Here is a 16,441-nt window from a genome sequence, read left to right on the forward strand (position 1 = left end):
GCTCATTGATTTATAGGTTACAGGATCCTTATAGCAACAAAAAAGGTCGAGTTTTGGTATGTACTCTTATGGTCGTATTCCAGAACTTTACTCAATGCTCAAGTCAGGATTTGAGTATGGTTTAAAGCATTCAAAATCATACTCAAGTCCCTGCCATTAGAGTCGTATTTCCAGTGCTTGTGTTTTAATTGCAAACCTGACTTGAGCATTGAGTAGAGTTCTAGAATACGACCCTTAGCTCTCAGCTATTACGGCTCACTTCTTCCGCTGTCCCGATTTTTTGTCCCATACAATGAAATGCTCCGTGAAAATCCTTTTATAAAACTGATACGAAAAAAATTTATTTTATATTTAAAAATTTATTAAATTTTATTCATTTTAGAACCTTACTACTTACTATTTAGAACCTTTATTGACATATTTTCTATCTTTGCGCTAACGGAAATATTAAAGAAATAAAGTGGTCAACCATTCTGACGTCAGGATGGCTGGACCACTTTAAGTTTTTCATGGTTTTAGGAGTATATGATTTACTTTTTTTTTTTATATAACTATTTACTACCTAATTTTTACCTAAACATACTTTTTTTTCACTATTTTAGGAAGCTCCTATAAAGAGTTATTAAAAAAATAAGAAAACGACGTTAGCCATCCTGACGGATACCGAAATAGCGACTTTTTATCTGGCTTGTCAAATTTCAAAAACTCGACTATGGTCGCGCTGGGGAATAAGCTTAGAGGATGGAAAAAAGGGAATAAGGCACGTCTGTACTTGACTTTGACAGACGAATATGATGAATTGTGATTTTCAGAAGTTTTAAATTATAGTTTTAATTTTTAGTTTTTTAAAGATAATTTTAAAAAAGAAATAGAAGCTTTAATGAAATAGTAAAGATGTTTACTTTCGGAAAGTAACTCACAGCTGAAGACGCAGTATGGTCTATGACCCAAGCCTGTCCTTTTTATGTTTTTGGACGTATAGAACAAAAAAAAGGAAAAAATGTGAGGTTATTTTAAATATATACGTACTTTGTTTTGATTGAGAAAAACCCTGAATGTATCAGTAAACTGACTCTGGTGACGATCGCTATAATATTTTTACAAAATTGACACCGGCCCAAGTCTAGTGACCGCCGTTAAGGAAAAAATAATAACTTTAATATGAAAATTTTTTAATATTAAAATTTTTTCAGACCGCAGTTCATGACGGCGATTATTACTATACTAATGACTTCTACACCTGTTATCCACAATTTGGTGTGTAATTTTATTTCTGTTAATTTATTTCTTAGATAAAGTTTTTCACTGTGCTACGTTAGGTCTTGGTTGTCGTTGCAATCTTCCGGCAAGCATGTGTTTAGCTTACATTAGAAGTAAATTGAAAATACGTTATGGTCCTTTTTATATTATACTGAAACCCCATTATAATTCTATTCTAGAAAATATACGTAAGTAATATATATAAGTATCGATTAATTAACACCTACAAATAATTTCATGTATCATTACTTCTAGTGTCGTAGTATTTAGTGTTTCATATGTATGCAGCTGAACGGTGGTGCTGCGTCGTTTGTGACGCCCGCATGCGAATGGGACATTGCACCTATAGTCGCCACTCAGAAGAGACCAGTGCACAACTATGCTGTCCTGGTACTTAATAGGCCTTTGTCTCAGAGTCAGAACTTTTTGAGAAACCTTTGGAATGATGGTAAGCCTTCCTTATAAAGTAGTAGTAGTCTAGTGCAGAAGTTTCTGAACTTTTTTGTCTTGTAGGCCTTGTGACAATTTATTTCTGTTTTTGTTATATTTTATAATACTAAGTGATGGGTCAAACAAGATATGCTCCTGATGGTAAGAGGCATGCCTGTCCATGACAGTTGCAGTGCCGCTCATAGCTTTAAATAGCAAAGATCTGAGAGGCACTGCCATAGTGCACATTACCCGGAGACATAAGTTGACAAGTCCCATGTAATTTCACCAGCAGCACTTACCCTTCAAAACCAGAATGCAATAATGCTCACATTACCGTTTGGCGGCAGAAATAGGCAAGGTGGCAGTAGTTCCCTAGATGAATTCTTTCATAATGACCTCTACTGCTACTAACCAACACCCTGACTTGCCTTAGGTGGCAGTAGTTCCCTAGATGAATTCTTTCATAATGACCTCTACTGCTACTAACCAACGCCCTGACTTGCCTTTGTAATATGAATTTATTACAAATTCAACACCTTCAACTGTATGATAATATGTGTTAATGTTCTAAAACAACAAAAATACCTAGAAATGACTCGTCACATTGAAACAATCGTAAAACTCTTAACAAACGAAGCACCGTAGATAAGAGTCCCTATTTCAACAATTGTTGCACTTCATGGTTACTGTAATCAAAAAATTGCAAATGCATAGCCTAAAATTAACTACAAGGAACACCAATTGACGCCTACGAGTTGAGGATGTAAAATCTTTTATCAAATAAGTATTAAAATATTGGCGTACTTCTCATCTCTGAATCACACCTTACTTCATAATCTGCCCCTAGGATTCCTGGGTATACTGTGTTTTTCACACCCAGATGGCACAGCTCATGCAGGCAGCATGATACTGAGAAACGCAATGGATCCCTACTATATTTATGTATATTAGCCTTGTGTCGCCCATTGCACACATACCAACTTAAAAACACAAGGAAATAAACAAATTAATAACAGAAGACAAGAACTGTAGCAAGAGATGTTTGTTTATATGTGGTGTGCATAATAAAAATGTGCTAAGGCTATTGTTACTGTTTTTTTTGTATATTTTGTTCATGAGTGTATTATTTAGACATTTTTGTATTGTATTTATTTTAGCTTCAGTAAGAGTAACAGTAGATGGTGGAACAGTACAATGGGACAAATTTATAAATAATTTGCCTGAGGATGCTCAGAAAACTGCCAAATTGCCGGACATGATTACTGGAGATTTTGATTCGATATCAAACAACGTCATGAATAAATATAAAAAGAAAGGTTGTAAGGTGAAACTGTCACTTTTATTTTATTTATTATAAGTGTACGTCATTATAACAACATTGCAACATATTCAATTCATTCACTCAATATTCAGAAACAAATTTCTTATAATATGCTGCATGATGTCTCGTGACTTAGTCGTCCAAGTCTTGCGCCTGGTAAGTGACACGTCTATCCATAGCAGTTGTAGTGTCACTCTGTGTTTTACATCGAAAAGATCTAATGGGCACTGCCGTTGGGCTTGTCACTCTGAGACATAAGTTGACGATTATCACATAATAGCCTGTGATTTCACCAGCACCCTTACCTTTCCAAACTGGAATGCGCAGAAATAAGTAAGGTGGCAGTACTTCCCGAGACGAACTCTTTCACAAGGAGCTCCACTGCTACTAGACAATAAAATAAAATGGTCAAAACTTGCTGGGCTTTACACTTTAGATTTAATTAATCTTTATAGCACTAGTGAAAAGGACAATGAAAAGTGTAAACATTAAAATAACTCTTCTAAAATGTTAAGTTTATTGAATATAATGAAGTTTTTGTACTACTATGATATTCAATTATTTTTTGTGAAATTACTGTGAGTTAACGTGCCAGACTCGGCATGGCGAGGTCGCTGGTTTGAGTCCAGCTGGATTGCAGAATATTTTTTTGTGTTCAATCTTTGTATTAATAAAATTATAACTCTTCTAAAAGTTCAAGTTGTAGAGCGTGAAACAAAAACTTGATTTAATTTAGTTTGCAATTTGATCTTGTCATGCCAATACTTTTTGCAGATAGTTCACACTCCAGATCAAGATTACACAGATTTCACAAAAGCACTAGTGGAATTATACAAATATTGTCAAGAATCCAAAACAGAGGTAAATTTTCTTCACACTATACGAGTCTCTATAGTATGTAGCATAGTTGTTTAAGACTGGTATCCCTGTCATGGCAACAGACACTGGTCCATGTCCAGTTAAATCAAAGTAATTATATTATTATTATATTAATATAATTATTTATTCAAATTAAGTTGATTGTTTTAAAATTGTTTGATTTGTTGATTTGTTTTGCTTTTTTATTTTTTTTTACTTTTGCTTTGTCTTTTTTCTATGCTTTGTATATTTTTGTGTGGTGGTGTTGTAATAAATGCATTTTATTCTATTCTATTTATATCCGATAAAATAGTTTAATTTTAAATTTAATGGAATTCTTGACTATAATTATATTTCAATACACATCTTAATCCTTCTTTTTCAGATAGAATATGTGGTTGCATTAGGCCAAGCCTCAGGGCGTCTAGACCAAGTTCTAAGCAATATACAAACATTGTTCCTTGTGAGAGACAAGCACTTACTTAGTCCAAATACCAAAGTTTACTTGATATCAGATGACGCGATATCCTGGCTGCTGACACATGGCAGTCATCTTATAAAGATTCCTAAGGAGACGTTGCAGAGCCACAAATCATGGTGTTCCTTGGTTCCTATTGGTGAAAGTTGTACGGATGTTACTACCTCTGGTTTGAAGTGGGATCTAGGTAAGGAGATATTGTATTATTGATCATAAGCTATTTATTATCAAAGCGTAGAGGCAGATATTTTAATACCTATTGTAGCAGTAGAATGAATTTGTCCAGCGAAGTCCTGCCACCTTACTTATTTCTGTCGCCAAGCAGTAATGTAAGCATTTCTGCGTTCCGATTTTGAAGGTTAAGGGTGCTGGTGAAATTACTGGCACATGGAACTTTTCAAATTGTGTCTCAGTGCGCACGACTTGTACGTCCCGTCACTGGGACATAAAGTTGACAAGTACCATGTGCCTCTAGTTTCAGCATTCCTTTCCGTTCAAAACCGGGATGCTCATTGCTTTCCCCTTTTCACTTTGGTTACAGTAAACTAAAGAAACAAAAAAAAAACAGTTCAACATTCAAGCCATACATTTGCATGTCGATAATGACTTATCGATAGATTATGGTACAACACTAAAGAAATCCGCCATTTGTAACTTTTAAATTTTGGTTATATGCACGTTGATTCTGTAGTTAGGGCATCTCCTCTCTTTTATTTTTTTTCCCTCCTCTAAGGGTTATGTCGAGATGACGACTAAAACAGCCACATTTTTTTAGAACTGTCATAGCTTGACAAATAAGATCTCTTACTGACAACTAATGGTATAGATGCACTGAACTTTCTCTGCGTTAGCTCGAATAGACGCCTGTACCTATACCACAAGTTTACTGTGACAGTTATCGCTAGCGACTTCGTAAATTACTACACAATTTTGTATGGCAAATTGTACAGCGCTCCTAATGGTCACAAGAAGAAGCAATATTTTATATAAAAATATTTTACGCGGTCGCTAGCGACAACTGTCACAGTAAACTTGTGGTAGAGAAACTGTTTGCCTTTAGTTTACAGTTTTGACCCATAATGTAGGGGTGACTATAGTGGAGGTCACAAGTATCTGGATCCATTTTAATTATTTTTTTTTCCCAACCCATTTTCAAATTCTAATTGTCTTATTCTGTGATACCTGCACTACTCTGGGTTGTCATTATACATTATATATACGTACATTTAAAGAATATTTCAATTGTTCATTTATTTAAATCTGGTCCTTTTTTTTCAAATTGGTCAAGCAGACACCATTTTGTATCCAATTAGTAACCAATTAGGTCTTAAATTAATTGCGTGATTTAATTTCAGACCAGCAATCATTAAAGTTCGGCGAGATTGTCAGTACATCAAATGCATTTAGAAACAAAGAAGAGGTGACAGTAGTGTGTAGTCACACACTCTTATGGTCTATGCGAGTACCACACATCTCTGGTAAGTGTTGTATATCAACAGCCAACATTGAAAATAGTTTAAGAAGCAAATAGCAGGTTGCGATAGACACGCATAATTTTTTCTTATTCATGTTAATAAACCATAATAAGACAAGTGGTGTAACTCCATACAAACGTAGCAACGCGGCTTGTATGGACGCATACATTCGCATAATCTCGTAGTGCACTCCCGTTGCATAGCGCGCATTGTCACACGCTTTTCATTGTATAATTGAAGTTGAGTGTTTAAAAAATGACATCAATTAGACGCCTTTATTGTTACGTTTAAGGGTAATTTTTTTGCAAATTATGTTTACAACCTGTAACTGTACAACTGTACAATGGACAACCATTGTTTTTTTTTTCGCTTAAGGCACCTACCATATCAGAACCGCTGTCGCCAAAACTCACACATTCATGATTTGAAACACTATGATGAAATGTTGAGTGATTGGTCATAGTTTCAAATTTAAAAAGAAATAAATCGTCGACTGTTAATCTAATTTAAACTTCATCCTGTTGGCATATCGTCGAAAATTCAATACCGTCGATCGATACCTATTGATGCAAGTTTCGTTTCGATTCTATAATGAAATTTCAATTAATGTGCTGCCATCTAGCGATTAGTAACTGAACGACGACAAATTCGAGATGTTCAGTAAGTTCTCCAAAAAAGAAGCGATTACATTGCAGCGGTACAAGGTTTCGTGTCGTGTAACAAAAAAAAAATTGCAATATTCACAAAATTGAAAATTTATGAAAATAAAATAATACTTAATGATGATATGAAACTTATCCATTGATAATATTACTAGTGTGACGATTATCATTCCTAGACTCCAAAGTAGAGAAATATTTTTTTCTACGATTGATGATTGATTGATGATTTTCGAGGTTTTGCGGGCGAGAATTGACACGACTATAACCTACAAAGCGAAGCTTAATGCCATAAGGCTTTCTCTACCAGTCAACCATTGGGCCAAACAGAAAAAAAAACACAATAGGTTGGTGCTACACTTAAACAAGAAAAACCATATACTAGAAAGCTAATCGATAATTTGTATGGTATAAATACATAACATAATATAAACATACTTATTATACATACATAATAAACCTACATATATATTATAATAATCAATAATATAATGTATGTACCCAAAGCAACATTATACAGTCTTGATTTTGACAATTATCAAACAAATGCTTGCGCAACATGCGCTTGAAAAATAATTTGGTCTGAGCTTCTCTTACATGGAGCGGGAGCGCGTTCCAAAGACGGATGGCGTGAAGGGTAAAAGAATTAGACAAAAAATCAGTGCGGTGAGAAGGAATAAAGAGCTTAAGGCTACGGGAAGATCGAAATTCGCATCCCGGCCGAGCGGTTTGAATTTGAAATGAACATTTAAGATAATCAGGTGCAGCCGGGTCGAACAAGATGGAGAAAAAAGGGGTTAAAATAAAAAATTAAAAGTTAAAATTCTTAAGGACCTGCGTTCACGGATGGGAAGCCAATTTAGTTGACGACAAAAAGCAGAGATGTGGTCGTACTTCCGCAGACCAAAACTAAACTTAATGCAGTTGTTAAGAAGACGATGTAATTTGTTCAAAGAGACTTGAGAGATGTTACTGTAACACACGTCAGCATAATCAATCACATGCAACACTAGAGCTTGAACAAGGAGAGTTTTGGTTTGAACGGGAAGAAAGTTCTTAACCTGTATAGAGCTCTTAGTGTGTTTGTAACCCTACGACAAACGTCAGACACCTGGGGATCCCACGTAAGGCCTGTGTCAATAATAAGCCCCAGGTTCTTTACCTGATTTGACAGAGGAATCACTACGTTCTCAAACATTATTGTTGGCACGCACGACATATCACAAGACGAAAAAAGGCGTGAGCTTCCAAGGATGATTATGTCAAGGACACTTGACTTGACACTTGGAAGGGTTGACATTGATACCAAACCTTTGGGACCAAACCGAGATACGGTGAAGGTCGTCATTAATTAATACAATTGCATCACTGATGCCACCGACAATAACCTCGGTATAAAGCTGCAAGTCGTCGGCATACAGGTGGTAAGAACATTTGACGCTGGACGTAATCAAATTTAAGAAAATAGAAAACAAAAGAGGAGAGAGAATTCCACCCTGAGGTCCCTAGAAGTGAGTTTACACCAATCTGAGAACGAGCGATCAATACGAATCGCATGTTGGCGATAAGACGCGAACCAATCAGTTACCGTTAATGAGATGTTTAGGTGGTCTAAGGTGGCAAGGAGAAGGTCATGATCCAGGACGTTGAATGCATTGGAGAAATCTATTAGGACCAGCACAGTAAGTAGAGTACAGTCCATACCCCTCCTTACATCCTCAACAATCTTTAGCAAGGCAGTAGAAGTACTATGACCTGGTCGAAAACCTGATTGAAACGGAGAAAGGATTTGAGGATTGTTTGAGTAAACATAACAGAAAATTGCTTGTGAACGACAGCGTCTAAGACTTTAGACAGAAAAGGAAGAATTGAGATGGGACGGTAATGCTTGAGTAGACTGGGGTTAGTAACTTTTGGAAGAGGGTTTACATGAGCATTTCGCCACAGAGAACGAAAATTATTATGTTGTACTAAATCATTTGTATTAAATCATTATCTTGTACTGCGCACTTTTTGTTAGGTTTTATTTACCCTATAACTGTTTTTGGCACCACAATTCAAATTTGCAGTAGCCACTCATTCCATGCGTGCTTGTTGAATACTGGGATTTGATCTTAAGGCGATGTATTTTGACGCGTGCGTACATTTTAGGAGGTGAGGTGTTCGGGGCCGCTTCTCGCGTCCCGCAATCCCTGCGCTCAAAATTAATATAATTAAAATAAGAACAGGCGGAGAAAATTTGACACAGATTTGACGTTGACAAGCACCCGATGGCGCCTGACGGGGCAGCGGGCGGTTCGGCGTGTCGATAAACCGCTCGGCGATTTTCAAATTTTGGGATAAATGTAAATTTAATAACTATAGGGGCTTCAATAAAGTCAAAATTTAACAGTATCCCTGTAGTATTTAAAGATAAATATCTCCTTATAAAAATTATGTGCAAAGTTACATATTGACTTAGGTGTATCGTATACTTTTTATAAGATCGTTATTTAGTAGTAAATACTTAACCCATGTTATCTAGCAAAACAGTTTTTCCCACTTCTCAAAGTTTTCTTAGTGCTTGCTAAATAATATATTGTAATTTAGGAAGATACCTATCTATCTAGATAGGCATTAGCCAGAATGTACCGCCCGATAGAGGAACGTGTATCCATATTCAATCACATCCACTGGCCATAAGGAATGATTTTGGACAAGCATATAAATAATTATAACTTTTATAAATAATAATGATAATAAAATGTTTCTTTATTTGGGTATACACCCATTAATACATTTAACATTGCAAATTTAATTTCTCGTATGTGTTGAAAGTAACTATCATAGAAAAACGAAAACGCTTTCTCCTGTAAATTTTTCGTACAGCATTTTTGTTGATTGTCGTTGAAATAAGAAGAAATTTACATGAGAGTTTTTTTCAGTCGGTTACTCTTTGAATATTATGCTTTTTAAATATTTATAAAACTTCTTGTCGACCAAATGACACATACGAGGTTTTAAATTTGCAGCGACGATTTATTATATTACATTACATACCCATTAAATTGAATTTTATTAACCGAATATTATTATTATTAATGAAGTAAATAATTGAGAATTACATGAAATTGAATTGAATTTACATTAGAAATAATAGTATAATTATAATTAATTAATTTATATTTTAAAAATGGAGTGGTCGCTTACAAAGTAGCACGTATCGCATACTGTCCTTACAATTAAATAAAAACTATATATATATATATATATACTGTCCTTATAAGTATAAAAAAACCGATCTAAAAAGTTTGTGGAATTACATGTATTAGCCAAGTTTAATTGAAATAGATTCACGGAAAGCGGGTAAAATACAATAAACTGGATTCATCCCCTAACTTGCCACCTTTAGGGGTGGAATATTTGATGATGGTTTGATTCGGACCACTACTGAGGTAACCCCCTTTGTAACAAAATAATCATACCTCCTTTTTTGAAGTGAGTTAAAAATCACAATTAATTAATTTCGAATCTCAATTGTTTTGCAATTGTTTCAGGTCAGTCAAAAGAAATATGAGAAAAACGCGTGATATAACGTGTTGAATGGGTTTATGTAGTAAATATACAAATTAGTATGAAAATGCGTGAATCAAGTGAATTTCAGAACGTGCTGTGTGCGCAAATTAATAATATTACTACATACCGTTTGGCCAGTAGATTAGCCAGGTGTTTAAGTTTTAGAATCTCTTCAATACTTTTGTTCTTATTTATTTATTTAATGTGGTGGAGTAACTTTGCATTGTAAGGGTGGCACCACACTGACGATATATGTTTTCGGTTAGAATGCAATAAAAATGTTGTATATTGTCTGTACAACATTTTTCTTTAGTGTTTCTGTAGTGTTTATCAATTAAAATGATAGTTATTCGTAGTTTCTGTCTTTTCCATTCCTTTGAGCGCGGGTGCGCTATAGGTTTTTATTGTTACTATTTTTATAACTGTGTAGTTGCAGTATGTAGTTGCAGTATGTGTACATACTGCAACTACACAGTTGTTATGAGTTGTTGTGAGTATGATTTGTAAATCATATGTTAACTTAGTTCCTTGTTAAATTATCAAGAGTTATATCAAACTTAAGACTTAAGATGTAAATTCAGCTTTATGTCGCTTGTAATAAGTACGGTTCAAAGTGTCAAGTTTGATATACTCTTGACTGATATACCTAAGTATTGGAGTTTAGACTGACTGCAATTCGACGCCGGAAAGCGATCTTGTCGTATCTCGAAAATCGTATGTCGTATCTCATATTTCGGCGTCGAATTATTCTGTCACAAAAATATACCAAAGCATCGACATCGATGTACCAAAGTGATTCTGTTCTTTTATTTGCTTTTTAGCCTTGATCCTCTTTGGAGGCGTCGCGAGTGGCGCTTGGAAGCAACTGGAAACAGCAGTGTCTTGAGTCTGGGCATATACGCGGGGCCCACTATAAGTTTTCGGAATGAATAAGAAAAAAATACCATAAATGGTCAGAAATGAATCTATTGTTTCTCAAAATATTCTCCGTTATCGTTAATGCGCTTTTTCATACGAATGAACCAATTTTGAAAACATTTATGCCACTCCTCCGTGACAATATCTGAAACATATTTGTCATACTCTTCGACAGCCTCTTCAGGTGATGAAAATCGTTGACCGCGTAACTGGTTCTTAATTTTTCGAAGTAAATAAAAGTCACACAGTTAAGTTAGTGAACAGTTTGTTGTTCACAGCAGTGGACGGGCGACCATCACGAAATTCGTTACTGAGATTCACACTTCCGCGTTGAATTCTGCAAACCAGCTATAAATAGTCGTCTTGCATGGTGCTTCATCGCCGAAAGCAGTTTGAAGCCGAGCGAAGCTACGCTGAGCTGTTAAATTACACTTAAAGTCGTAGAAAATCATACTACGAAAATTTTTACGAGTTAAATCCATGGTGACGAAGACAACCAATTTCTAAAATGACGCCACAATGTAAAAACAAGCGACAGTCAGATGAAACAAACTGTATTAGAATACAGCCAAAGAGTTCCATTTTCAAATGTTGTAATTACTTTTTAAATACTGTTTATGTAAGTGGCCAGTTCCGGAAAATTATAGTGCGCCCTATGTAGTATTTACTACTACAAAGTTACCAGTTGCTTGTATCCAACACTCACAATACATTCAAGTATCCACGTTTGCACTGCGTCTAAGGTGTTATCGCTATCACTCGCCGCACCCGCTCGTTCTTTATAAATATTTTCGAGCGGTTACCTTAATAACTTGAAAAACTTCATATAGCCGCGCCGCGTCCTCCCGCTCCTATTCCTTATTTATGGCAAAACGGTTATCTGTAGTAATGTTTAATTGTAGTTTGATTCGGTTTAATTCGGAATGAATCGGGAATCGATATCGAATCTATACATGATGTGGTGTACATAAAATAAAGATGCGTTACGGCCTGCCCGCCTCGCTTTTACGACGATATCTGTGTGAAACATAGGTACGTATTGCGTTGTTTTATTGAGACATCCATGTCCAAAATAGATTACACGTCACATTGGCGACGAGAATAAAGAAAGTGTCTAAAGACAGTCTTAATGATATTTCACGATGTAGTCGACGTTATCAGCTTCAACTAAGAGTTCCGAAGGAAACGTAATAAACAAATGAACAGGACTGAAATAAAACTCATCTGAAATATAATAAGGTATCTTAAGGCTCAATTTATATTGCGGCGGAACGGAATGCAAGCGAATTTTTGTAACGATATTGTAATAGCATAATAAACTATATGGTCAATTGTGTAAAGTACAAACTAAATACAAGCCAAAATTTTCCATGGAATTCTCGCACATGCCCGAGAATGCTTGCGCCTTTGAGCCTGAGAGTCGTATTCTAGAACTCTACTCAATGCTCCAGTCAGGATTGCACTGGAAACATAAGCACTGGAAATACGACCCTTATGGCAGGGACTTGAGTATGATTTCGAGTGCTTTAAACCATACTCAATGCTCAAGTCAGGATTGCACTGGAAATACGACCCTAGTGGCAGGGACTCGAGTATGATTTCGAGTGGTTTAAACCATACTCAAATCCTGACTTGAGCATTGAGTAGAGTTCTAGAATACGACTCTTAGACACCTAATTTCAGAAGAGTTTTATTTCAGTCCTGGGGGCCTACAACAACATTACTTTAAGCTTACATTAACTTTTCGTACCATGATGCGCTTAAAGTAAGCCTATCATAATGTTAAAACTATGATGTTTTATTGGCAGCTTTGTGACTATTCATTCACTCAGTTCGTATGACGCGATTGTTCATATGTCAAATTTACCAATCCTAAAATGGGTAGTTACTCGGACACATTGGAAACAATATTATTTTCGAATTTATTGTCTAACTAAATATTGATATGTAATGATTAAAAGTTAAGTTGAACTTATTTATTTACATAAATCTCTTCAATCATTTTTTTTATTTTTTATTTAATAGCACATAGGAAACCATTTCTCGTTAAAAAAAAAATACGCGATGTTTATTTCGTAAAATTATGACAGCGACATCTATATGCTCCTTGCCGACAGTTGACACTATCGACTTGCAGCAGTTGACACTAGACTACAATTCCGAATTCACAACGTGGCTATCAAGACTCAGCTTGTTTTATTTATTTTTCTTCATGAAAATACGGAAAAATAATTGAAAATAACGTAATGTTAATAGATTTTATTATTACATACTTTTCTTTTTTTAATAGTTAAAATTCTCAAAAAAAATTGAATGTGAATAACATTAATTAGTACTTAAACATTATACTACGATAATACGATTCGCAACATCACAAAAGAAAGAGTTGGCATCATATAGTTCATATAGCGTCATTTCTTTCCTATTTTTAGTAAGGAATATACAGTATTGGGAAATCATTCGCTCTTTGAATCACTTTAGCAATAATACATTACTTGGTTGACAGATTTGTCATCAGTGAGCATAAATAATTACGAATAAGCTTACTTTAAGCTTACTTTAAGCTTACATTGAAATAAGATTGTTTTTGGAAAGGTTATGGTAGGCCCCCTTTGTCATTTGTTCTTGTTACAAAAGGGGTACAATTGACCAGAAAGTTCATTACGCTATGTACAGTCGCGTTCAATGAAATGTGTACGTCCACTTATTTTGAAAAATATGTAAACATTAGATATTTCAAAAATATGTAACTTTGTGCTGTTTTCAAAAATACGTAATCACAACACCGTTTTACAAATTGTATTCTTTTATTTCAAAGAAAAGTAAACAAACTACAACCTGTGAAAAGTATACACTCTACTGAAAAGTATCACTGGTATTTAACACCATATGTACCCATATCATTTTCATAAATATTTATACAATGCATTTGCATTAAAATGTAAACAATTAGGATGGTCATTTTATCATAAATATGTATCCACTTTTAAAACTACGAAATTTGTTAGATTTTAGTAATATTTGCATCGTCTTCAAAAATATGTATACACGATGTAGTTGCAATATAATTTAAAGGTACTCGCCGGTTGCAAACTTTCTGTGCGTATTTTGCTAGCTCGAGCGGCAACAATGTTAGTGTTATTCGGTTAAACTACCGTCAATTTTTTTGGCGACAATCATAAGTGAACGGTACACTATATCCATTTGTCTATGTGGTGCAGCGCAAGTGACATAAGTATTTTACGAGTTATCGAAATAAATTAATTACGGACACGATGCGTTAGTGTGAGGCCAGACGAGAGTAATTTTGTGAGTTGTGAGTTGCACACTTTGCGCTGCATTCGGTTTCATATAAAAGTACAGTAGTAGTAGAGTAGATTTTTTACTTTTCTTTGAAATAAAAGTATACAATTTTTAAAACGATGTCGTGATTACATATTTTGACAACAGCACAAGGTTACATATTTTTGAAATATCTAATGTTTACATATTTTCGACAATAAGTGAACGTATACATTTCATTGCACGCGACTGTACAATATCGTTACAAAAATTCGCATGCATTCCGTTCCGCCGCAATATAAATTGAGCCTATGTAATGTTATTTATTTTATCTTGTAGTAGTATTGTTGTTATTTGTTGTATGTGTAACTAATAATACAAAGTTAAAGACGAATTGCAATCTTATACTTTTGTAATTTAGATAGGTACTTATTTAGTGCAACCTATCGTCGCAATCATTGATTGGCATAGGTGACTTTTTATATCCTACAGCCGGTAACGCCTTTGCGATATTATAAGCATTTTATAGTCTTTTTTATCTTAATTATAGCAAATATCTGTAAGAGCGGCATTTTCCATCGTGTGGACTATACGGACGACTCTGGCGGATTCTAAACGGGAAGCTCTATCACCGGTATTTTTTTCTAAAATGTTGAGTTCGTAATCGTATTTGTAAATGCAATTGCATCATATTTCACACTTTACATGTCATATTTCACTTTACATTGAATAAATTCCAGCGGAACTCCTTCATTGATCAATAATCCATGTAGCTTTAAATCGGATGATCTGTAGGAATATTAATGTCCTGCGTTACTATTATAACTACGTGTCATGGTATAGCATAACATTCCTATGACGAGTGGCTTATGTCACCCTCTGATATGTTCTATGAAATCGACCGCTCCCCTTAGCTCGTTGTAAACAATAGAGGTGTTTCTTTCTTATACATTCTTACATTCTATTTGAAGAAAATGTAAGAAATTATTTTTCTCTTACATTCTTGATGGCATGTTCCCTCCTCGAACCTTCAAGATGTAAAACAGGCTCCCTCCTGAAATTTTTCCTTTACGCTATGCTACAACGAGTAAAACGAGCTTTCTAACGCTCCGGCAATTCCTAAGGTGTAGCAAATGTTCATGGCCGACGGTGCCCACCTCCCATTAAGATGGCTTTTTTTGTGATATCAAGTGACGGAACAAACAAGTCCTGGTGGTAAGCGACACGCCTATCCATGACAACTGCAGTGCCACTAAGAGTTTTACATTGAAAAGATGGGCATTGCCATTTGGCCCGTCACCCTGAGACATAAGTTGACAAGTATCATGTGCCTGTGATTTCACCAGCACCCTTACCCTTCAAAACCGGAATGCAGTAATGCTCATATTACTGCTTGGCAGCAAGAATAGGTAAGGTGGGTGGCAGTACTTGCTTGGACGAACTTCACAAGGAGCTCTACTGATAGTTCTTCAAATTCTTCCTCATTTTTCGAACATGACGACATCTTTTTTTAAATGATGCCACTGATAAAATTTTCGTATTTTTTATATAATATCAAGTGACGGGACGAACAAGTCGTGCGCGTATAAGTTTACAATACGCCTTCTACTGCTACCAGAATATATATCGAATATACTCATACATTACAAGGGTATTCCTACGAATACCCTTGTAATGTATGAGTATATTGGACTAGTAGTGTTTTTCATACTAGACTGATAAGTTTCGTGAAACAGGGCCTTGATATTTCACATAAAGTCCTAAAATATAATTTCCATAACAGTGTTAAGGCTTTCAAGTAAGTACCTAATCAATTTGATTGCTGAACCGTGCCACTAAAGTTATCATTGGTAGATGATCATTCAAGGCTGTAATATTTCATGTTTCCTCCAAGATCAAATAAGCTGCAGAAAAAATCTAATCATAAAACAATGGACCGACTCAGAAATAACTCGAACGACCTTAGCAATAGCGTTGCTATTATCTAGTTTTCAATTAGTACCAAACCAGTTAAGTGTTAGGTTGAAATAAAACCGTTACACCTGTGCATATTGACGTTTGTAAATAACAGTGAGTAAACGCAAAATAATTAATACGTTTGTTGGTTTCACTTGTTCGATTTTTAGCGACAAGCCGAATAGTCTACTAATGTTGAGGCCTAACGGCAAGTATTCAGTGTGTTGTGTAACATTATTATGGTATT

The 16,441-nt window shown here is 35.1% G+C and overlaps 1 protein-coding gene across 1 annotated transcript; it reads left to right on the forward strand.

The window, feature by feature from the left end:
* Window positions 1–1,055: 1,055 nt before the first annotated feature.
* Window positions 1,056–10,447, forward strand: LOC113231805 (thiamin pyrophosphokinase 1). Its single transcript, XM_026466339.1, has 7 exons — window positions 1,056–1,257; window positions 1,549–1,708; window positions 2,850–3,016; window positions 3,788–3,874; window positions 4,257–4,536; window positions 5,705–5,827; window positions 10,020–10,447. Exons 1-7 carry the CDS (start codon window positions 1,204–1,206, stop codon window positions 10,037–10,039), a joined length of 891 nt encoding a protein of 296 aa, XP_026322124.1. The 5' UTR covers window positions 1,056–1,203; the 3' UTR covers window positions 10,040–10,447.
* Window positions 10,448–16,441: the final 5,994 nt, after the last annotated feature.

The sequence above is a fragment of the Hyposmocoma kahamanoa genome, unplaced genomic scaffold (genome assembly GCF_003589595.1).
Source record: "Hyposmocoma kahamanoa isolate Upper Pololo Valley unplaced genomic scaffold, ASM358959v1 66, whole genome shotgun sequence".
In the NCBI taxonomy this organism is placed as follows: domain Eukaryota; kingdom Metazoa; phylum Arthropoda; class Insecta; order Lepidoptera; family Cosmopterigidae; genus Hyposmocoma; species Hyposmocoma kahamanoa.

Coding starts and splice junctions, on each gene's coding strand:
- LOC113231805 (XM_026466339.1), top strand. CDS start 1,204: ATGACGGCGATTATTACTATACTAATGACTTCTACACCTGTTATCCAC. Junction 1,709..2,849: donor GAGAAACCTTTGGAATGATG/GTAAGCCTTCCT, acceptor TATTTATTTTAG/CTTCAGTAAGAGTAACAGTA. Junction 3,017..3,787: donor ATAAAAAGAAAGGTTGTAAG/GTGAAACTGTCA, acceptor TACTTTTTGCAG/ATAGTTCACACTCCAGATCA.